Source organism: Oryza sativa, chromosome 11 (assembly GCF_034140825.1).
Source record: "Oryza sativa Japonica Group chromosome 11, ASM3414082v1".
Taxonomy (NCBI): Eukaryota; Viridiplantae; Streptophyta; class Magnoliopsida; order Poales; family Poaceae; genus Oryza; species Oryza sativa.
In genome coordinates this window covers 5,743,405-5,766,937 of record NC_089045.1, presented here as the reverse complement: position 1 = coordinate 5,766,937, position 23,533 = coordinate 5,743,405, and the positions used below count along the sequence as shown (strand labels likewise).

Here is a 23,533-nt window from a genome sequence, read left to right as displayed (position 1 = left end):
CTCTGAATTATTGGTTCAGATGAATTCAGTGCATAGAAATTCGGTTTTAATTTGATTTTAGGAACTTCTTGTTGATTCAGGCCTTTTCTTTGGCCGTTTCTTTGTTTGTTCTTCTCTCTTTCTTTTTAGCTGTGTAATCACAAACAACACACATTGCAAGCTTATAAATTAAGTCTTGAGGTATTTTGCGAACGAATGGATATATATACGAATTTGATTCCATTGTAAAAATCTCATCTTTTCAAACTACATGAAGATGAAACTAACGTAAATGCTCAGGTACAAAATATGAAGATGAAAAAAAGACAGGCCCAAATGCTCTTGCTCTGTAACATTCTTATGGGCCCACAATACTTGGGCCTAATACACGTCGGTCTCTCTAACAGCCCACGCAGTCATAGGCCGTTCGATCCGTTTGTATCCCGTTCCGGCCCAACTAACATATGCGGGATTCCCGTTTGGCCCAATTAACATGAAGCGGGATTTTCATTCCAGCCCAACTTACATTGGCCCGCGCATTACGGCCCAATTCACATGGGTCAGCGCCGAGGTCAGGTTCCCCTGTCGGCCCAGCTAACATGGGCCCGCACGGAGTTGGGATTCCCATTATTCCGGCCCAACTTATGTGGATCTGCATGTCAGTCGCGAGCCAATGCAAGTCTATATACACTATAGTAGTGTACTATCTGTGTTGGGAGCTAATCTCCTACGCATACAAAACAGAGCGACTTATTAGTAGGGATGGCAACGGGGCGGGGCGGGCTGGAATAGCCCCGCCCCCGACCCCCGAACCCTCCACCCGCCCCGGCCCCGAGTGGACATGCGGGTGGAAATCATCCCCCGCCCCCGACCCCTGCGGGGCCCCGCAGTGAGTAGCAACTCCATCGATTCAGCCCAAAAATAACATGATACTTTACTTGAATACTGAATAACATCATCAAAATTCAGCAAAAACAGAAATATTTTCATGATCCATCATTCCACAAATATTGATACATCAATCATTCAAGTTCAAGTGTTCAACCGCTGATCCAAAACAATTCACCACAAGTTCAACCACTGATCCACAACAATTCACCTCAAATCATGTTCTAATTAGGGATAGCATCAGATTGGAAATTAGGGATAAAAGAACACAGAAATAAAGATCAAGAAATACCTCTCAGAGTTTGTGAATCCTTCTCTCGATGTGTGTCTTAGAGACGCTCTCAGCTTGTGTGCTGCGTCGGTGCGCCGCCGCCACGCCTCTGCGGCGTGGCGTTGCCGCGCCTGTGCGTGGCCGCCACGCCGCCGCGCGCGCTGCCCCGCCGCGCCGCCGTACCTCTGCACCGCCGGAAGAGAGGGGAAAGGAGGGGACAGGACGGTGGAGAGGGCAACCGGAGGGGAAGGGCGTGCTGCCGCTGCCGCCTGTTGGGGAGGGTCGCACACGCACAGCGTTGTTGCCGTGTTGAGCTAGCGGCTAGCCGCTGGCCGCTGGGGGTATTGGCATCGCCCTCTCCTCTCTGAGTCCGCCGGTGAGCGGCGGCCGGCCGCCTCTCCCCAGCACCAAAAGCGCCGAAGGCCGCCTCCTCTCCACCTAGCTGGTTCTCTCTCCTTCTCGATCTCTCCCCCACATCCCACATTTAGCGTCGCGGCTCGAAAGGGGCTCGATGAGGCGGTGGCAGAGCGAGCGGGAGGAGGCGACGTCCACCTCAACATCACCTCCCTCACCTCCCCTCAACAGCGCCTCCCCTCGATGGCTTCTCCCTCGTCTCCACATAACCTCCCATTCTCCCCTGTGCAGTGGCGGTGGCTTCCCCTTCCTCTCTCCAGTGAGCGATGGTGGTAGGTGGAGTTCTCCATTGTGATTGGTGCATTCTTTGATTTGGTTTTTGAATTTTTGTGATGTGAATTTGTCGATGAATATTTGATTATGTGATCTATGAAATTGTTGATTCTCTAATGTGAACTTGTCTCTTTTTTTGTTATTAGGTTTTCTTTTATTTATTTTTGGTAGCTTTGAAGCATCGGCTCAACTCAATTCGAGTTGAGTTAGCTTTTTTTTTTCAAACCGTATACCTAAAGGTGTGAGTTCCTAAACTGCTACATTTGAGTCCTCCTTATCAAATACCGTCTATGAGGTCGGTTGGGAAATCTAGCACCTATGTAGGGTTCCTAACCGGTACATATTATGATTTCTGTAGCAGTGAATGCTCACTTTCATCTCGATTAATATAGGTCCCACATGAACACTCTTAGATCGCTCAGGCTAACCTTTGCTTTCATTTTGAGATGCATTTATTAATTCGGAGGCTGTGTTTAGTTCACACTAAAATTGGAAGTTTGGTTGAAATTGGAACGATGTGACGGAAAAGTTGGAAGTTTGTGTGTGTAGGAAAGTTTTGATGTGATGGAAAAGTTGGAATTTGAAGAAAAGTTTTACAACTAAACACGGCTTGGAGTGTATATGTGGGTTGTTTTTTTTCTTTGTTTATCGTTGCATGCTGTCACGTCCCAGGTGATTCATGATCAAACCCGACCAAAGTCGAAACAGCATATTTAATTTGTATGCATGATAGATTTTTTTTTCTTTTCAGAAGAAAAATGTATAACGATGTTCTTTGAATGCCTTCTTTTATAATATTAAGTTGTAATAACTCCATCTTTTTTTTAAACTTACGATATTTCAGATATACTCCCTCCATCCAAAACAAGACATGTTTCTTTTGTCACCAAGACCAATAAGTAATTTAACTCATCCACTATGTGACAAAACAAATGAACTATACACTTGCATGCAATAAGATGGCTTCTTGGGTTTCGGTTAACAATTTAATTCAACACATATAGATTACTAATAGGTCTTAGACTTTTGCAAAAAAACGAAATAGGTCTTTGATTTTTAGATAGAGGGAGCACTTGTGAAAATTAAGGAAGCAGAGAATTTACCATTCTACCCTTCATTCCCTTTCATCACTTTGTTTTAAGTTAGTTCTCAACTTTATCTTTTTAATATTTAATTTATCTCTATAATTAAATAATTAATTCACGATAATAATAATTCGTTCAATGTTATAAATCAAATAGGCTCGGCCCTTAAAAACCTAAAGGCCAACGGGCCAGCGTGCATTCTGCCATTCTGATAATTAAAAAGGAACAGAAGATATGCAGGCCTACTAATCCAAGTAATTAAAGTAACCGGCAACATGACAGCATGATTATAACTAAAAACTTTAGTACATCTGTACAGATATATGCATGGACAAGCTAGCACGCATGCAGTTATGGGTTTATGGCCTGATCGATGGCCGACTAGGTGCAACCGTGCAAGAGCATGTGCATTGCAGGACCGACGACCAAGTTAATGTACTTGATCGATATATATATCACCGATGTGAAGTAAAAATTTAGGTGTCAAATTACCTACTAGCTAGTACTTCATCCGTTTTATAATGTAAGACTTTTTAGCATTGCCCACATTCATTTAGATTTATTAACATCTAAATGAATGTGTGCAATATTAGAAAGTCTTATATTGTGAAACGGAGGGAGTACGGTATATACACAGTGCAAAACTGCAAATCGTCAGCAATAACTGAACAATGTACATATGATCAATCATCTACCAAACATTAACTAATTAATTAGGTTGGGAAATTGAATATGAGCCGATCAGTTATCCCATCGGACGGCTTGTGGCCTTGTGCTATACTAGCACTTACATTCTCACGGGTAAATATGGTAAAAAATTCTCGCGGTTTGTAAGGGGCTGTTCGGATCGTAGCCAAAATAAACCTTAGTAATGCTTATGTATTACTAAAATTTTGATAAATTGACAATATTACTAAAATTTTGGTAGAATTTCTTACGTATTTGTCGAAGTTTGGCAAAAAAAAAACTAAATGTATGCACACCTTTGGCAACTTTGCCAAAAAAAAAATGGTATGGTTGGTGTGACATCCTGACCCAATTAAGATTAGGCATGTGTGGGCCATGTAAGTTGTGTGCGCATGTTTAGTACCACATTGCTAGTTTAGTGAGAGTGGAACCAGCTTATAAGGGCTTGTCCCTCTAACCATATCACTCACGGATTAACCCTTTTACACGAAGTAAGGACGAAAGTGTAAGCGGAGTGGTATATGTAAGTGGCCCGCCTATCGGATAGGCTAGCTACGCGGCATCAATTTGAACAACCTCTAACTATGTTCTTTTGAGTTGGGAACCACCATATCACTTTCGGATTAACCCTTTTACATAAAGTAAAGACGAAAATGTAAGCGGAACAACTATATCACTCTCGGATTAACCCTTTTACACGAAGTAAGGACGAAAGTGTAAGCGGAGTGGTATGTGTAAGTGGGTCCGTCGGATGGGCTAGCTACGCGGCGTCAATTTGAACAACCTCTGACTATGTTCTTTTGAGTTGGAAACCCTTCCTGCGTATAATTAATTATGTATTGGCTTAAAAATTTTAAAAATGGATTAATATGATTTTTACAATCACTTTGCTATCATTTTTTTTTAAAAAAATATAGTGATTAACTGTTTAGAAATCGTGCGCGTGAAAAATAATTCAAAGTTAGAAATGAGGAGAAAATAACACATCTCCGAGTTCACAGATTCGCTTGGCTTAAGGACCCACCACCGAGGCAGTTAGGTTACTTTAGGTACTGAAATATTGTCGGTGAATAACCGTTTGACAGTTAATTAATGAAACTGCCGTCACGGAGACTTAGGTGCAGCTTTTAATGCACCATAACACTGTAATTACCTCCTCAGTCCATGCATAATCAGTAGAAGATGCTTTTTTTTTTAAGTAAATTTCACGAAACTACGTATACTTTGACCAAATTATCACACAACTATAGATTTAAGGTCGTATATCATAGAACTATAGATTTAGCAATAAATTTATCACAAAACTACAGGTTTAAAACTAACTATCACAAAACTACATATTTTAGAATAAAATTATCACAAAACTACAGATTTTAGGATTTAGATCCTTTGCAGTAATGTAATGTTTGAGTTATAGATATCCAGGTTTTGTGATTAAATTGAAGTTAAACATGTATGCTTGTGATAACTTTGTTACTAAATCGTAGTTTTGCGATATTTTACCTTAAATCTGTAGTTTTGTTATAAAATTAGTGTTAAATCTGTAGTCTTGTGATACATCATGTTAAATCTGTAGTTTTGTGATAATTTAGTCAAAGTATCTGTAGTTTTGTAAAATTTACTCTCTTTTTTTACCAAGCAAACTAAGTACTCCTTCTGTATTTAAATACTCCATATAATAATATATGCTATCAAAATATTTAGTTTTATAAGTATTTTTACATAAAATTCATATTGATTGATTTTTCTTTATAAGTATTTTTAAAATATTACAGTCTTTTTTATGTATTAAAGTTATTCTAATTAAAAAAGTGGTTAAAGTTGTGAAAAAAACAAATAAAATCAACGGTGAATCTATTTAATACAGAGCTAGTAGTATATAGTGTACAGAACTCTCTTTCTATCACTATTTCTAGAAACATTTTTATATTCATCTACAAAGTTATATGTTTCATAGACACGCTGCAAAACGTACCAGGATGGTTTTGTCATGTTTTAAAAATAGAGTGAATTATTTGTAATTGCGTTTATTTTTTGCGCTTTCTAATTCATGGTGTGTATACCTTTTCGTTTCGACCTATCTATATATATCTTCAACTTTTGAGGTTAAATTGTTTTTTTAAAAAAAGAATAACTAAAGACACATATGCTTAAACAAGCTGTGATGCCAAGTTAAGATGGCTAAGGTAACTTCTTGATATTATTATTTTCTACGGCAGTAGAGAACAATTAACGTGTAAATGTTGCGAAATAGAATATCATTTAGTGCATTGTACATCAAAATAAATAAGTCTTTTTGATCATAGAGAAAGATACCTTTATCTCCTCTACCAGAGAAAAAAAAAACCTCTACACATTATTTCGGTTGCAATGGCCTTTCCAAACATGCATAGCTTAGCTGGATCACCTCTAAAAATTGAAATCGCGAGAAATTGAAGTGTGAACGTGCATAAAACCACATTGGCAATCTTCCAAATTAACACACACATTTGGAAGGAGACATGCAACGTGGGCAATAAATGGGAAAGCCGTTCAACCGGTGGAAGTAGCTAGGAGCAACCGTTGAGTTATCAATCAGCCGTGTGCACTTATGCTAAGCTAGCTCTAGTTTGCAAGCTTGGCCCAACTCATGGTCATGCTATATATTGATAGCCAATATAATGTGCACAATAAATACTTGTCTGTGGATGCCTAGTCACAATCGGCACAGCTAAATTGGCCGGCTTGGGGTTTATATATAATTTGATATGTGCACAGTCAGCTTTGGAGCTTCTCTCTTTAATGTGTATATATAATTATTTGGCTATTGATGACGCAATATGTTGCTTGCTTGTGTTCTCAATTCATTGGACATAAATAATGTTAATCACTTGCTTAATCGCAACTTGATTTATGATCCAAATAAAATTTTAGTCTTAATCAGTCACTACTTAAAAAACGATTTTTCACAACGATACCCACATCACCGTGCAGACGGGCTGTATTTCGGACACGAACGCCCGTCTGGATAGTCGTGGGCGAGGGGTTGCATGCCTTGGCCACGAATGTGGTTTAAACACCGTTTTTCGCATGCCTTTAGTTGATGGCAGAGTCTTTGCTTGCGTTGCGTAGAGCCATTTGGCTGCCTGGAAAAACTTTTTTTTCACTAGTGGGTATTACTATGGTTTCAAATATAATTCGTTTTAGACTCTCCAATGAATTAAGAAAACAAACCGATAGAGCTTTCATATCCTTTATTTATACTAGACTAAAAAAAAGTCATTTAGTTGTGAGAGTGGTGACATTTATTTCATAAGGCCAAACATGCATGGAAGAAGAGATAAAACTAGAAGTTCTAAGAGGGCTTACATTTTTAAAAATATTAGGCGAACGATGAATCATGAAGTGATCATCCATAGCAAGTGCATTATCAGTAGTTTTTGTCTAGAACTGCAGAAAAGTTTTTTTAATGATGTTTGCAATTTGAAATCAGTGGCGGGTTGAAGGTGCGTCCGCTTGCGCTAATAAGCTGGCCGAGAGGGGGAAGGGGGAGAATTCGCGGGCCGCCAGCAATTGAGAGTTATGAAAATTGAAAGCGGAGAATATTTGCGTGAACACTATTTTCTCGCAAACTAACGGAATGTTTGTGTGACACCATGTTCCTAGCTAGTGACTATTGACAAGTGTACATAGGAGCTAGTACAGGGTTTGACCTGGATTTGAAGCCTAGGTCAAACTGAGACCCCGACTCTGAGAAAATGACACCAAATTAATGGTATATGGTGGATCATTCGTGAAAATGACACCTCTGAGATTTCAATCACATGAGTATATTTAACTGAACCAGAAAAACATATTAATTAATTCTCAAAAAAAAGAAAACATATTAATTTAGTATGCAATTGACGACTCTGATGAAGAATGTCAGGTCAAAATCAAACCTAGAAAGAAAAAAGAAGCTGAAAAAAAACAAGCATGCATGTGCATGGATGTCAGGCAATCAGGCTCAAACACCAGCTAAGCAACTCTATGACTGCCCTGATGACAAGAAGTTTCCTAGCCATGTACAGTAAGTTTCTTCTCTCCTCTGAACAGAAAATCTCCAAGTTCAGAAATGCAGCTGCAGATACTTCCATTCTTCAGGCAGTCAGCCTACCTGTTGCCTGCATATGCCATCAATTCTCACTAACTTCTCCAAATCAATCAAGCCCTAAACATGCATATATGAATCCATGTCCGACATACTCATGTGACCCAATAGCAAAAATACTTTTGGTTTAATTAGTTATCCTGACTCCATGAGCGAATTTACTTTGCTCTTTCTCAGCCAGCCATTGGTGCCAACCACAGTTAGGACCAGCATATGCATATGCATGAACAAACCAGCTACTTTTCTCCGTGCTGACTGCCGTTTTGCAGTGGCAATCTGCTGCCCGGGAAAAAGCTTCATCGATCAACCGTCCTACATAACTCCGGTGACCTGTGCACATGCGTACATGCTTGGGCCAATTAACCATGGTCCACTGGAAATTTCTGGCTCTGAAATTGGGCATAGTACTGTACTATATCTATTACTAGTATATAGTATATGCATGTGTATAGCATTCATGAAGGTAACCTGCAGGATTTGAATTCAGAAAACTGGAGTATCTAGCTAGTAGCAGTAGATTCAGTGTCAGCATATATACACGATTTATTTTCATGTTATAGGGAAAAAAAAAAACAAATCAGCAGCATATGTCAAAAAAAAAAAACAAGTGTACTTTGTAGCTACTTTAATTTCCTAGGTCGGACCTAGTACTCCATCAATTGCTCTTTAGCTTATTATCCGTAGCCAAAATTTGAATTTTAAATCTTAATTTTAGAGTTGGTTCTGATTTTATTTCCATCGTAATTTATTTTCTAATGTATTAGCTTTTAAATTTCTAAGAGCGTGCCTAATGCTACAAAAGTTTTATCCATAATTAAATATTTTTTTTCACTAATAAGTGTTACGGCTTGTAATCAACTGTAGCGAAACGATGGGACTTCACTCAAGTCAAATCGTGTAACGCGCAACCACATGTGTTACAGCTTGGCGCCATTTGCGAGAAAGTGCAAACATAATTCCTGTCCATGATCCATCCATCCATTGCATGTACTACACCCCCACCCATGGAGGAGAAAACCCTATAAAAGCTCTTCAACGCAGTTCCCAGCTGGACCTCCGACCTCCTACCTCCTCACCTTCTTCTTTCTCCATTCTAGCTATCTTAGCTAGCTAGATATCTCTCTGAAATCTCTTCTTGTTGGGTTGAGATGGGTAGGAGTGGTGGTGGCGGTGGTGGTCCGGCGATGTTGCTGGTGGCGGCGGTGCTCGTCGCCGGCGCCGCCGTCAGCAATGCGCAGCTGAAGGTGGGGTTCTACTCCAAGTCATGCCCTACAGCTGAATCCACCGTCGCCTCCGCCGTCCGGCAGTTCGCCGACGCCGACAGCACCATCCTCCCCGCCCTTGTTCGTCTCCAGTTCCACGACTGCTTCGCCAAGGTACATATACATAAAAATATTACAATAAATTATAATTTTTTCAATTGTGATATATATTTTGTTAGAATTTTAATTAAGTTTAATTAATTTTCTATTATAATATTTTTGGTTAATTAGGGGTGTGATGGGTCGGTGCTGATCAAGGGAGTGGGGAATAACGCGGAGGTGAACAACAACAAGCACCAGGGGCTGCGTGGGCTTGACGTGGTGGACAGCATCAAGCAGCAGCTGGAGTCGGAGTGCCCCGGCGTCGTCTCCTGCGCCGACATCGTCGTCCTCGCCTCCCGCGACGCCATCGCCTTCGTACGTCCACCCACCGCGCCGGCGAAAACTCCTTTAAATTTTAATATTTATGAGTAAATTGATGATGAAATTTCTATAACAAGTACTTGTTATATTTGAATTTTGTTCGGGCTCAAAAAATCTTTCAGGCTCCGTCGCTGTGCACTGTACTGCCTAGCTCGGTGACATGGATTGATATGATCCGTTGTTGTTGTTTGCAGACGGGTGGGCCGTCGTTCGACGTGCCGACGGGGCGGCGCGACGGGCGGACGTCGAGCCTCCGCGACGCCGACGTGCTCCCCGACGTCAAGGACTCCATCGACGTCCTCCGCTCCAAGTTCGCCGCCAATGGCCTCGACGACAAGGACCTCGTCCTCCTCAGCTGTAAGCCTCATCTTCTTCTTGACTCCTTGCATTGCCAACCATGGCGTCGAGGCGGTCGAGCACACTAACCTAACCATGGCCGGCGACGGCGACGAACTCTTGTTTTTTGTTTGCAGCGGCGCACACGGTGGGGACGACGGCGTGCTTCTTCCTGCAGGACAGGCTGTACAACTTCCCGCTCGCCGGCGGCGGCCGCGGCGCGGACCCGTCGATCCCGGAGGCGTTCCTCTCGGAGCTCCAGTCCCGGTGCGCCCCCGGCGACTTCAACACGCGGCTGCCGCTCGACCGCGGCAGCGAGGCCGAGTTCGACACCTCCATCCTCCGCAACATCCGCAACGGCTTCGCCGTCATCGCCTCCGACGCCGCGCTCTACAACGCCACGGCCACCGTCGGCGTCGTCGACACCTACTCCAGCATGCTCAGCGCCTTCTTCGGCCCCTACTTCCGCCAGGACTTCGCCGACGCCATGGTCAAGATGGGGAGCGTCGGCGTGCTCACCGGCGCCGCCGGCGAGGTCAGGAAAGTCTGCTCCAAGTTCAACTGAGTTTGAAAAAAAATTAAGCTAGAGCTATTAGCTGGTAGAATGAGATGAAAATTAATCATCCATGGTTGGCATAATTTTAATTTCTTCTTGAAATCAACAAAATTGTGTAGATCATAATTAAATTACTGGAAATTAAAAGGAATTGATCAAGTTCATGTGCATCTTGCTGGGACAGAAGAAGAGAGAAATTTTGCATAAAGGTCCAAAAATATTAAATTAATTGAGGATCTGTGCAGTTTTCTTCTTTTCTGGGGTCTCAGAAGATGGAATATATACAGAGAGAGGGGTTATAAGATAAATTTGGTCTACATGTTTATATATATACATATATGTACAAGTGAGATATAGTCATTTTTGTTCTTGGGTTTGGGGTATTTTGTTGATTTGTTGCCGAGTGAAACTGTAAAGAAGTGTTGAATTCATTGATTCTAAGTGGTGCCAAACCTCTGTAACGATCTGTCCCCTAGCTTAATTTTTTTTCTTTGGTTGGATTGTAAATTAAAAGCTACCATTTGCTTCTTGTTACGAGCTTTAAAGTGCAGTTATATTGTTAGGGCCGGCCTAGTACATGGATTGTTCTATCATCTTTGATATATGCAATGCAATTACCAGGTAGTGTAAATTTTTCACTGAATTACAAGTCAACTGATTTGTTAGGTTTGTTACTCTGTTTTTCCATGCAAGATTTTCACTCTTCCTCACTCTAATTTGTACTAACTTTGCACTATATCCCTTGCTTTGATTAATTGTTAAATGTCTCTGTAAAACACAAATGTATTCTGCTCTGTTCAAGCCTATTTCAGGATTGCCTTTATCTGAATGCCACATTTGTGAGTAGTTGGCAGGGAAGTAGGCAGTGTTAGTTGGGCTCTGTTTTTATTGAGGAGCAAGAACAGAGTACCTTGTAGTGGCTTGCAACTACAAAGTGAGGCTGCATTGATTTGTGCTTAGCTGTTCATGGACAATGCAAAGATCACTGTTGTTGTGAGAAAGAGACCTAGCTTCTACATGTGATTCTGTCAACCTGTCCCATACATATCACAGCCTAGCTAGATCGATCTTCAATTCATCTTTTCCAGCTCTCTAGATCTGGTGCTTGAATTCCTTTGTTGCTTCATGTTTTGTCACGGTTTTCTTTTTGTACAATGCACTTATTCTTAGTACAACAAAGTAATTTCACGATGTTTGTATATGTTGAGGACATAAATAGTACTATGATTTATGGAGGTGAATGTACGGGCCTGGTTATTAATAATGGCAACTTTCCCTCAACAAATTAAGATTTTTAAGGCCCCGTTTCATTTATTTTAGATTATTGTAGTGGATTATCTAGTTGATTATAAGAATGAATAAATTTTGTTACAAAATAATATTAACAAACAGGCAGGAGAAATTTATTTGAAAAGAAAAAACATATATTTCAAAGCATGCACACACAATCCATTTTAATAATGCGATGAATAATTCAAAAATTAATAACATGGCCTAAGTCTCAGTATGTAAATCATAACCTTAACATGTCGTATTAGTGTCATAACCAAAAGGTTGAGAGGTTGAGAGAACTAGCTAAATTTTATCGTGTTCGACTCTTATTAATCACTCTACGTCGTAGAGTTAATTGGTTGGAAACTAGGCATGCATGATTAATGGGTCAGCGTGAAATAAAAGAAAAAAAATAATGGAGTAGTACTATTTTTTTGGCGGAGAAAAGGTTACTGATTCTGGTTATGACCAAGGTTAAAATGTTGAGACCCTTACCCAAAAAGTGATGAGTACTGACCGGTTTATACTAAAATTAAACCAGACATTTGGCCGATGACCTTGGTCATTCTGTTTCATTTTGCTCTGCTGTACTTTTATGTTTCTGAAACATACAAATAAAATCATCACAAGCTAAAATCAGCTGGTGTTAAATCATAGAATGTTTTCCATGAAAAGTTGTACAAATGTCAATAGAGAGGGAATTAGCAATGACAAAAGTACATTTGGGCTCATTTAAGCAAACAACTGTAGCTGCTTACGCGGCTATTTATGAATTTAATTGCAACACACTCAATCAGTAATGTTGGTCACTCATTGGATGCTAATAACACCACTAATATAATTGTCATCGCGAAGTACATTTGGTCCCAAAAATGTTTCCTTTTTATTGTACGTGTCTTGCTACGGTTGCTAACTTAATATATTGGCTTATCTTTTGTGAAGCCACTAACGGCAATGATTAACTGCAGTGCCGACAGCACGGACAGATTACAATCCTTGTAGCAATTAAAGCACACAATCACTTGAAGAGAGCCGTACCTACATTTTGCTGCTGCCATTTAGTTGCGACATTTGAGAAATTAGTACTAAATAAAATTAGCTAGGCCACCATTACACTGATCACTAAGGGCCAGTTTGTTTTGGTTTATTAGCCTTTTCAATTATGATGTTAATAAGCTGGCCTTTTAGTTTATAAGTTAGAACATTTTTCGGCTTCAAAACTCAGGTGGAACTGAAAAAAAATGCTTTTGGTTTTGCAAAGGAATTAGCCTACCAATATCGTACTAAAACAGAAATGTATCACGTGCACACACTGTCCACATCAACCAAGGCGGTGTTTGGGAATAAAAGAGAAATGTACCACGTGCACACACTGTCCAGATCAACTAAGGTGGGGTTTGGGAAGGAGGGACTAAAGTTCCCTCTCACAAAAATTTTAGTCCGTATAGGAGGGACTTATTTTTCGGAGAGAGGAAGTTTCTCACTCCCAAACACCCACTAACATTATTTCCTTGATATGCGTGTTGTGTAAAGTCTCAACTGTAAATTCATTACTACCTCCATTCCAAATTGATCTACATGTAGTTTTTTGAGGTTATTTCTAAATGATCATCATATTTGTGTTCATTCATTAAGTCTATTCGTTATTTGTGCATTGGAGTAAATGGACATTGATGCATGCATCCATGCACACAAGTATTTATAACCCACATGCAATATCTTGATTTGCTATTGGCTAAGAAATAGTGGGATGGTGCATGCATTGAGTTTGTTGCTAGAGTAAATATAGTATGAGAGAGTTATTAGCTTTTCTTGGTATTTGTGTACCTATGAAATATGTAGATCAATTTGGATTGGAGGGAGTACTACGGAGTACATTTTAGCGCAACACCATCCTCCCTTAAAAAGGTCTAGCTGTTTTGAAGACTAAATATAATGGGATTTTTTTTTTGCGGGGAATATAATGGGATTTTTAGTAACATTTGTCAGCAAGCTTCAAAATTTCTTCAAAAAAGAGGGGAGGTCATGCCAAAATTTCTAGTAAATTTATTTTGGTGATTATATACAAATCGGAGGACCACAGAACGTCATTGTACCCAGGTTGCGAGCAGGGGCACAAAAAATTGGATACCACTCTGAAGTTCTTGCAATGGAAGGCAAAAAATGGTGTTAGTGACAAGGCATTTGGCGATTTATTGAAACTTTTCAAGAACATTCTTCCGGAGAGAAACAAATTGCCCGAGACAACGTACGAGGCTAAGAAGATAGTCTGCCCTCTAGGACTGGAAGTTCAGAAGATTCACGCATGTCCGAATAATTGTATCCTATATCGCGGTGAGGAGTACGAGAACCTAGAAGCTTGCCCTGTTTGCAAAGCACTATGATACAAGATTAGACGAGACGATCCAGGAGAAGTTGACGGGCAGCTAACAAAGAAGAGAATTCCTGCTAAGGTGATGTGGTATTTCCCTATAATACCACGGCTAAGGCGTTTGTTCAGGAACAAGGGGAATGCTAGAATGATGCGATGGCACGCTGAAGAGCGTCAACAGGACGGGATGCTGAGACACCCCGCCGATGGTTCGCAGTGGCGAAACATTGACAGAAAATTTAAAAGACTTTGGAAAGGACGTACGAAACATACGGTTTGGTTTAAGTACAGATGGCATGAATCCTTTTGGAGAGATGAGCAGCGGCCATAGCACTTGGCCCGTTACGATGTGTATCTACAACCTCCCCCCTGGCTATGCATGAAGAGGAAGTACATAATGATGCCGATTATTATTCAAGGCCCCAAGCAACCTAGTAATGACATCGATGTGTACCTAAGACCACTGGTCGAAGATCTTAAACTGTTGTGGAAAAAGGAAGGTGTCCCCGTGTGGGACGAGGACAAACAGGAGGAGTTTAACCTACGAGCGCTGCTGTTCGTAACCATCAACGATTGACCTGCACTTAGCAACCTTTCTGGTCAGTCCAACAAGGGGTACAAGGCTTGCACTCATTGTATGGATGAAACAGAAAGTACGTATCTTAAGCACTGTAGGAAGGTTGTGTATATGGGTCATCGTCGATTCCTTGCTGCAAACCACCCGGTACGGAAGAAAGGCAAGCACTTTGAACATAAGGCGGACCACCGTACGAAGCCTAAACATCACAGCGGGAAAACGGTGTTTGTTATGGTTAAAGATCTTAAAGTAGTGTTCGGAAAGGAGCCTGGAAGCCAGCCTATAGAGAGCGAAGATGGTCACGCGGCGATGTGGAAAAAGAACTCTATATTTTGGGAGTTACCCTATTGGGAATTCTTGGACGTCCGCCACGCAATCGACGTGATGCACCTCACTAAGAACCTTTGCGTAAACCTTCTTGGCTTCCTAGGTGTATATGGAAAGTCGAAAGATACACTGGAAGCACGTAATGATCTGAAGTATATGGAACAACGCAGCGACCTTCACCCGGAACGAAAGGAGAAAGGAAGCCATTACTTGAGTCCAGCTAGCTACACTCTTAGCAAGGCAGAGAATGAAAGTATGTTTGAATGCTTGGAGAGTATAAAGGTACCGTCTGGATACTCCACGAATATCAAGCGAATAATAAGCACGAAGGAGAAGAAGTTCACAAACCTAAAGTCTCATGACTGTCACGTGTTGATGACACAACTGCTACCAGTTGTAATAAGGGGTATCCTTCCAGACAATGTCCGGGCAACAATAACAAAGCTATGTGCTTTCATGAACGCAATTTCACAGAAGGTCATCGATCCGGATAGATTAGAAGCCCTTCAGAATGATGTGGTACAATGTCTTGTCAGTTTTGAGTTGATATTTCCACCTTCATTTTTCAATATAATGACACATCTGCTTTGTCACCTTGTCAAAGAGATCAGTATTCTCGGGCCTGTATACCTACACAACATGTTTCCTTTCGAGAGGTACATGGGCGTTCTGAAGAAGTACGTTCGTAACCGTGCTCGTCCAGAGGCAAGCATCGCCAAAGGGTATGGAACAGAGGAGGTCATCGAATTTTGCGTAGAATTTATTGAAGACCTTCGCCCAATCGGGGTACCTGAATCACGCCATGAAGGGAGACTACGGGGAAAGGGAACTCTCGGAAGGAAAGCAATAATGACGGTAGACAACAATTTATTCTGTAAAGCCCATTTCACGGTTCTGCAACAATCTTCATTGGTAGCTCCTTACATCGAGGAGCACTTGGCTCTAGTTCACGCCAGAAACATCGGTTAGTCCGATGCGTGGATTACACGGCATCACATTGATACTTTCCCCGCGTGGCTACAACAACATCTCATGGGTAACGAGACGATCAACCAACAACTGGCCTTCCTGGCGAGGGGACCATCTGGGTCGATCGCCACATTCCAGGGATATGAGATCAATGGGTACACATTCTACACGAGAGCCCAAGACACGAAGAGCACGAACCAAAACAGCGTTGTTCGTATCGATGCCATGGGACACGATGGAACAACTGGCACGTATTACGGTGCCATCGAGGACATATGGGAACTTGACTATGGTCCTCTCAAGGTCCCTCTATTCCGGTGCCAATGGGTTAGGTTGACTGGTGGAGGCGTAATGATTGATGACAGTGGGATGACAACGGTTGACCTTAACAAGGTTGGATACTCGGACGAACCTTTTGTCCTTGCCAATGATGTAACGCAAGTCTTTTACGTGAAGGACATGTCTAGCAAAGGAAAGAAGGGCAAAGGGCCTGACGAGCCGAAGCGTTACGTGGTTCTCCAAGGCAAAAGAAAAATCATCGGAGTTGAGGACAAGACTGACGAGGATTACGATCAATTGGATGGGCAACCCCCTTTCACGGTGACGATTGACCTTAGCATCCTCCTATCAAATGAAGACACCCCTTACTCACGTAGCGATCACAAGGAGGGAACAATAGTGAGGAGAAAGTACGTGCGGTCAACCGTCACCGCTGATGTATTGACGTAATTATTGTGTACACGATGTAAACTATTTTGGATGTATTGATTATCCATATAAATCAATTTTTGTATGGCATATGTTAATTACGTACAATTATTAGAGGTTTTAACAATTTTAAATCATGTAATTGCTAGTTATATGCGATAATTAGAATTTTTAAAAGTTTTAAATCATGCATGTGGCATTTACATATGATACTTAGAGTTTTTAACAATTTTAAATCATGCATATGCTAGTTATATGCGATAATTAGAATTTTTAAAAGTTTTAAATCATGCATGTGGCATTTACATATGTTAATTAGAGTTTTTAACAATTAATTTAATATCGTTCATATGCTAATTATATATGATTATTAGAATTTTTATTAATTTTAAATCATGCATGTCGTATGTATATACATATGTTAATTACAATTTTTAACAATTTAATATCATTCATATGCTAATTATATATGATTATTATAATTTTTATTAATTTTAAATCATACATGTCGTATGTATATACATATGTTAATTACAATTTTTAACAATTTAATATTATTCATATGCTAAGTATATATGATTATTAGAATTTTTATTAATTTTAAATCATATATTTGCTTATTACGTTTTATCCACTTAATTTACTACAGACAACAATAATGTTTCGAAGTAATTGTCATTAATTTTTCGACTTTAAATAATTTTAATGCATTATTTTCTATTTTAGAATCACATATGTAATGGAAATTAATATTAAGTGCGCTTATCAGTAGTCCCGGTTCTTAACCCTAACCGGGTTTAAAAAGAATTTGGAAATAGCGAGAAAATATCTTTAGTCCCGGTTGTTGAGAACAACCGGGAGTATCTTTACTCCCGGTTGTTCTCATCAACCGGGACTAAAGATCTAGGGGTGTATATATTCCTGATGCGCGCCCTCATCTTCTCCACCAACACTTAGAAGTTTTTCCCCGATCAATCTCTCTCGGCTTCTCCTTCGCCGCCACTGCCTAGGACATCCCCGCGCCGACGCCGCCGTCGTATCTAGCCGTTGTCTCGCGCGCGTCGTCGTCGCCGCCTCCGCCGCCTCCTCCGCCGCCGCATCTCTGGGGTGAGAGACGCCGCCGCCAATGTCGTCGCCGGTGGCGGCCGCATCAAGGTCGGGTTCGGCATCGTCGGCGCGGCGGAGTCGTGTTCGGGGTCCGCCGCCGCGCCACGCCGATGCCGCGCCGCCACGCCGCCGCCGCGCCACGCCGCCGCCGCGCCAAGCCACAGCCGCGGCGCCACGCCGCCGCTCCGCTGCCGCCACGTGAACGAACGAAGAACGATCGTGAACGGACGAAACGTACGTGAACGTGAACGAACGAACGAACGTGAACGAGAACGTGAAAGAACGTGAACGAACGAAACGTACGTGAACGAACGAACGTACGTGAACGTGAACGAACGTGAACCTAACGTGAACGTGAACGAACATGAACTTAACGTTGTATGTGAACGTACGTAAACGAACGAACGTGCGTGAACGAAAAGTGAAGTTAACAAGAACACGAACATGAACTTAACGTACATTAACGTGAACGCACGTGAACGAACGAACGTAGGTGAACGAAACGTGAACTTAACGAGAACGCAAACGTGAAATACAATATATGTTACTTTGCGTTTATCCTAATACATCTTTTTGTATGTTGCGGAAAAGACGTTGTCGTCGTCGGCCCTCAAGCCGGAGTGGTAGCTAACCCTCGAAGGAATTCGCGCAGGCAAGTGATGTAAATATATGATTGTTAGATTTTTAATGCAATTAAGACTATTAGATTTAATATATGACACTTAGACTTAGCATATATGATTATCTAGGTTTGTAATGTACGACACTTAGACGACTTAGCATATATGATTACATAGGGTCCTAATATACGACACTTAGACTTAGCATAGTATAAGATTATTAGATTTGTAATAAGACTTAGCATATAAGATTGTTTGAGTTAGCATAGTTCTAATACAAGATTATTAGAGTTTTAATATAAGATTATTAGATTTGTAATTAGACTTAGTATATAATTATTGTCTAGGGTCCTAATATACGATACTTAGACTTAGCATAGTTGACTATTAGAGTTTTAATACAATATTATTAGAGTTTTAATATAAGATTATTAGATTTGTAATTAGACTTAGTATATAATTATTGTCTAGGGTCCTAATATACGACACTTAGACTTAGCATAGTTGACTATTAGAGTTTTAATACAATATTATTTGAGTTTTAATATAAGATTATTATAGTTTTAATATAAGATTATTAGATTTGTGTAATAAGACTTAGTATATAATTATTGTCTAGGGTCCTAATATACGACACTTAGACTTAGCATAGTTGACTATTAGAGTTCTAATACAATATTATTTGAGTTTTAATATAAGATTATTAGAGTTTTAATATAAGATTATTAGATTTGTAATAAGACTTAGCATATAAGATTGTGTAGGGTTCTAATATACGCAAGTTAGACTTAGCATATATGATTGTTAGCATATAAGATTGTTAAAGCAAAAATGACCTATAGACTTACCAACTATGTCTTGTATGAACAGATGGCTGATCGTGATGAGGAACAGATATTGTACGATACAATCGCGGAGGGAAGCAGCCAGTACTGGAACGAAGAAGAGGGGAACGAGGATCCAAACCAGTACTTGAACGAGGAAGGGAACGTGGAGAGGGATGCAGAGGGGAACCAGGAGGGGAACGTGGAGAGGGATGTGGAGGGGAACCAGGAGGAGGAGGCTAGTGGAAGTCAACCCTTTGCTGGACAGAAGAGGGCACGCGGGCAACGAGGTGCCGCAAAGAAGCTAGAGGGTCAGCACATCATAACGGAAGTGGACGAAGACGGCCGACCTAGTGCCCCGGCGGAAGCAGCCAAGAACTACGTACGACACAGCGGTTGGGTTGTGCGGGATAACGTGCCTGTCAGTACGGTGTACTAGCGCAGAACAAGGGCACGCAGAGATCATGAGAGCTTTGTCCTAGATTCAGAGAAAGAGATGTTGTGGACCACAATGCTCGAGACATTCACCCTTCCCGCGGGTATAGAGGACACAGTGAAAAGGTGGACTCTAAAGAAAATGGTAGAACAGTTTCAGAGCTTCAAGGGAGATCTATACCAGAAATATATCCTAAAGGGGCAGACACCGAACTTCGACACATTCCCAAAGCTAAGGGATCACTGGGACGAGTTCGTTGCATATAAGACAGGTCAACAAGGGCAGGCGATGATGGAAAGAAACAAAAAAAATGCCACCAAGAAGAAGTATCATCACCACTTGGGGTCAGGCGGCTATAGCGTCGCGATGCCAAAGTGGGAGGAGATGGAAACAAGCTTGCTTGAGAGGGGTATCGAACCGGCCACCGCTAAATGGCCGGATCGATCGAAGTTCTGGTACTATGCTCACGGTGGAACGCTCAACCCAGTTGATGGCTCCCTGGTCTTCAGCGATCAGATACGCGAGGCTGCGCGTCGACTAATGGACACAGTGGAAGCCTCTTCTCAGGGCACGTTCCGACCCGACAGAGAGAAGGACGAGCTGTCACTCGCCCTGCAGACTCTAGAGCATCCAGGACGAACACGAGGGAAAGGGGTGATTCCTTGGAAGATTGGATTCAAGGAGGACATCCACACGTATAGGAGTCGAATGAGGAGCAAGAGAGATACCGAGGCGAAGATTGCAGATCTTGAGTACAGGGTATCGAGCTACGAGCTCAGCATGCAAGAGGAGGTGGCAAGAAAGGTTGATGAACGCATGGCCGCACATCGGTCCCATGATCCCCAGCCGACCATTCCACCTGCAATGGTGAGCCCTTCAGGCAATCGTAGCAGCTGCGCCTCAACGGGGCAGGTAGGATCACAGAGCATGGACGCTATGCAAACCCAGGACGAAACCACCTGCCCCGTTGATGACATCACTCAGCGGACACCATGTGAGCTGCATATTCCCTTCAAGAACTTATCAATAAAGGTAAGCTCGTAGTTTATAGATTTTAGATTTGTCCATTCCGCAAGTTGCTGCTTATAAATGTTGATTACTAATAAATAACCTCTCACCACGTGAAGGTGGCGTCGGGCATGGCCATACCAACGGACCCTTCAGGTACTTACCACTGCAGGCCGATTCTAGCAGGATACTCCAAGGTCGAAATTGAGTTGGTGGAAGGCACATACGAGGACCTCGAGTTGGATTACCTTGGAGGAGACGGTGAGACGCATCTACGAGACACAAGCCACGCCATTATACTATGGCGCAAGCGGTACATCATCCTCCCTGGGCGACAAGCGGCGTCTCATGCACCATCTCCTCCGGCTCCGCCATCTCCTCCTCAGGCTCCTGCACCGTCTCCTCCTCATGCTCCAGCACCGTCTCCACCTCAGGCTCCTTCACCGACTCCTCCTCAGGCTCCTTCACCGACTCCTCCTCAGGCTCCTACACAGACTCCTCCGCAAGCTCCTCGTCCGGCACCTTCCAAGTCAAGGGCCCCCCAAGCTCCACCGCCTGCCCCCACAAGGGCAACGAAGAAGGCAAAAGTTGACGCCGCAAAAAACAAGGACCTGGGGTACGATTGCACGCAAGAGGAGCTTGACGCTTATGTGGCATCAGAAGTCAGGAGACAATTGAAGCCTCGAAGTCCAGAAAAGAAGATTCCTATAGACCCGAGTGCCAGGAAATTCTTCAGGGGTATGTCTGCACCTGCCAAGGAGGCCATAAAGCTATCGGACTATGAGCGAACACTTAAGAAAGCATCTTCTGGAAAGTCCAAACCAGTCCCTCAGCTTGGAGAGCAACCAAACCAAGAGATCGAGCCGTTAGTGACCGGTGAAGATTTTGGAATACAAGAATTTATTAATGACACCGGGCTAACTACGGGTCAATTGCTACGAGGCGCACCAATCGAAAAGGCGGAAGTGAAATACATGTACGAACTCGGTAAACCGCTTGTCAAGCCTGAGCAGCTGTAGTCCCTACCCACACAAATGTACAAGTTCCATCAACTATACATGGAGATGAGCGCCACCAGTAGAGAGATGATCGGAGCGAGGATCAGGGACACGGACTTCTTGCAAGGAGATGACATTCTCTGGATCAATTTCAAGGGTATCTACGAACTATACCAGCTGGACGCCCTCGACGTCTCTATTATGAGTTGCTGGATTTTGTAAGTATCGTTCAGTTAGATTTCTTATTACGTTTCCTTTAATTAATTAGGTCCTTATATATAAGTAGACTATATATAATATATACTTCCTTTTATCGTTGTAGAATGGAGATTCAAAGGGCCCGACGGCGGGGGGTTTTTGATACTGGATTCATCGACCCTCGGAAAGTAAACGTCGCAATGCTCGACCAGTATCCGCAAGCCACAGAGGACAATCTCGTCCATCTGCTGAAGGCACAGCATTACAAGACGTTCATACTATTGCCGTACAACACAGAGTTTTTAGTGTCTTCCTATAACAAATTTCATTCCCGTACGAACATGCTAAGTGTTTCATATGTAATGCATCCCACGCACATTGCAGATTCCACTGGGTCCTTTTACTCTTTGACCTGGAGGCCTGCACCGTCAACGTATATGACTCAATGGATAAAAAAGAGTCTACGTTTGACAAGGTTTTCGAACTTATAGATAGGTACTGTCATAAGTTCCTATGTTAATTAAGAATCTTGTTATAATTAATTGCTACTACGAATCATAGCTTTAAACTCCATGTAGGGCTTGGTATCGGTTCCGTCATTTGGTCCGCGACAAATGGAGAGAAAGACTTAGGCAGAAGTTCAATTTTCCTGTGAGTACACATGCTCTACATTTATATTCAATCTCCAATTCAAATACATACAAGTGTATATTAATTAGATCTCTCATCGTTTGTCATTTATTTATAGTGCACAAAGCAAAAGCAGGGAACTAACTTGTGCGGCTACTACGTGTGCGAGTATTGCCACTGCCTTGCAGACCAAATCATCACCACAAGAGAGCTCGATGTACGTACAAATAAATTCAAAATTTCATTGCGTACGTATCGATTTGTTGTTTAATTACTAATTAATTTCATACATTCATATAGTTTATTCGTATGAGGGATAACCTGATCACACACAAGGAATTTATCGTGGCGGTTCAAGAACAACTCATGGGATTCATCAACGAACAAATCCTTGATCCCAAGGGTGAATTCTACTACGACGGAAATACAATTCATAGGTCCTTAGCTTCTGAGATAACGACTACTACTACGTCGAAATCGTAGCTAGCTAGGACATCATAATGGATTGTAATTAATATATGTCTATTTTTCTATATGTATGTACACATTTTCTTTAATGTAAATATATATTTTGGTCATATATATATATATACATACATACATATATATATATATACATACATATATATATATACATATATATATATACATATATATATATATATACATATATATATATATACATATATATATATATATAAACCATGCAGCAACAGGGCCATGCAAAAAAAAGGTCAGCTCGATCTTTAGTCCCGGTTATTTCACCCGGGACTAAAGATAGCGATCTTTAGTCCCGGATTGGTAGTCCCGGTTTGAAAACCGGGACTAAAGGGGGATTACGAACCGGGACTACAAACGCTTTCTCCACCAGTGGAAACTTGTGTGCACCATTAATGAATATACTCCCTACTAAAAGCCCTAGCAAGAAAATAGGCTCAAATAAACGGAGGACTAAATTGATCACCATGCCGAAAGCCATCACCAAAAATGGATCATGTCGTTACATCTTGCTCCCTCTGTTTCTATTTCTATGTTTAATACCGTTGACTTTTTAACACATATTTGACCGTTCGTCTTATTCAAAAAAATTTGTGTAATATGTAAAACTATATGTATACATGAAAGTATATTTAACAATGAATCAAATGATAAGAAAAAAATTAATAATTACTTAATTTTTTAATA

General features: G+C 41.4%; 1 protein-coding gene across 1 annotated transcript; it reads left to right on the top strand.

The window, feature by feature from the left end:
* Positions 1–8,776: 8,776 nt before the first annotated feature.
* Positions 8,777–10,988, top strand: LOC4350051 (peroxidase 43). Its single transcript, XM_015760543.3, has 4 exons — positions 8,777–9,102; positions 9,220–9,405; positions 9,606–9,768; positions 9,885–10,988. The coding sequence occupies exons 1-4, from the start codon at positions 8,875–8,877 to the stop codon at positions 10,310–10,312; spliced, it is 1,005 nt and encodes a 334-aa protein (XP_015616029.1). The 5' UTR covers positions 8,777–8,874; the 3' UTR covers positions 10,313–10,988.
* Positions 10,989–23,533: the final 12,545 nt, after the last annotated feature.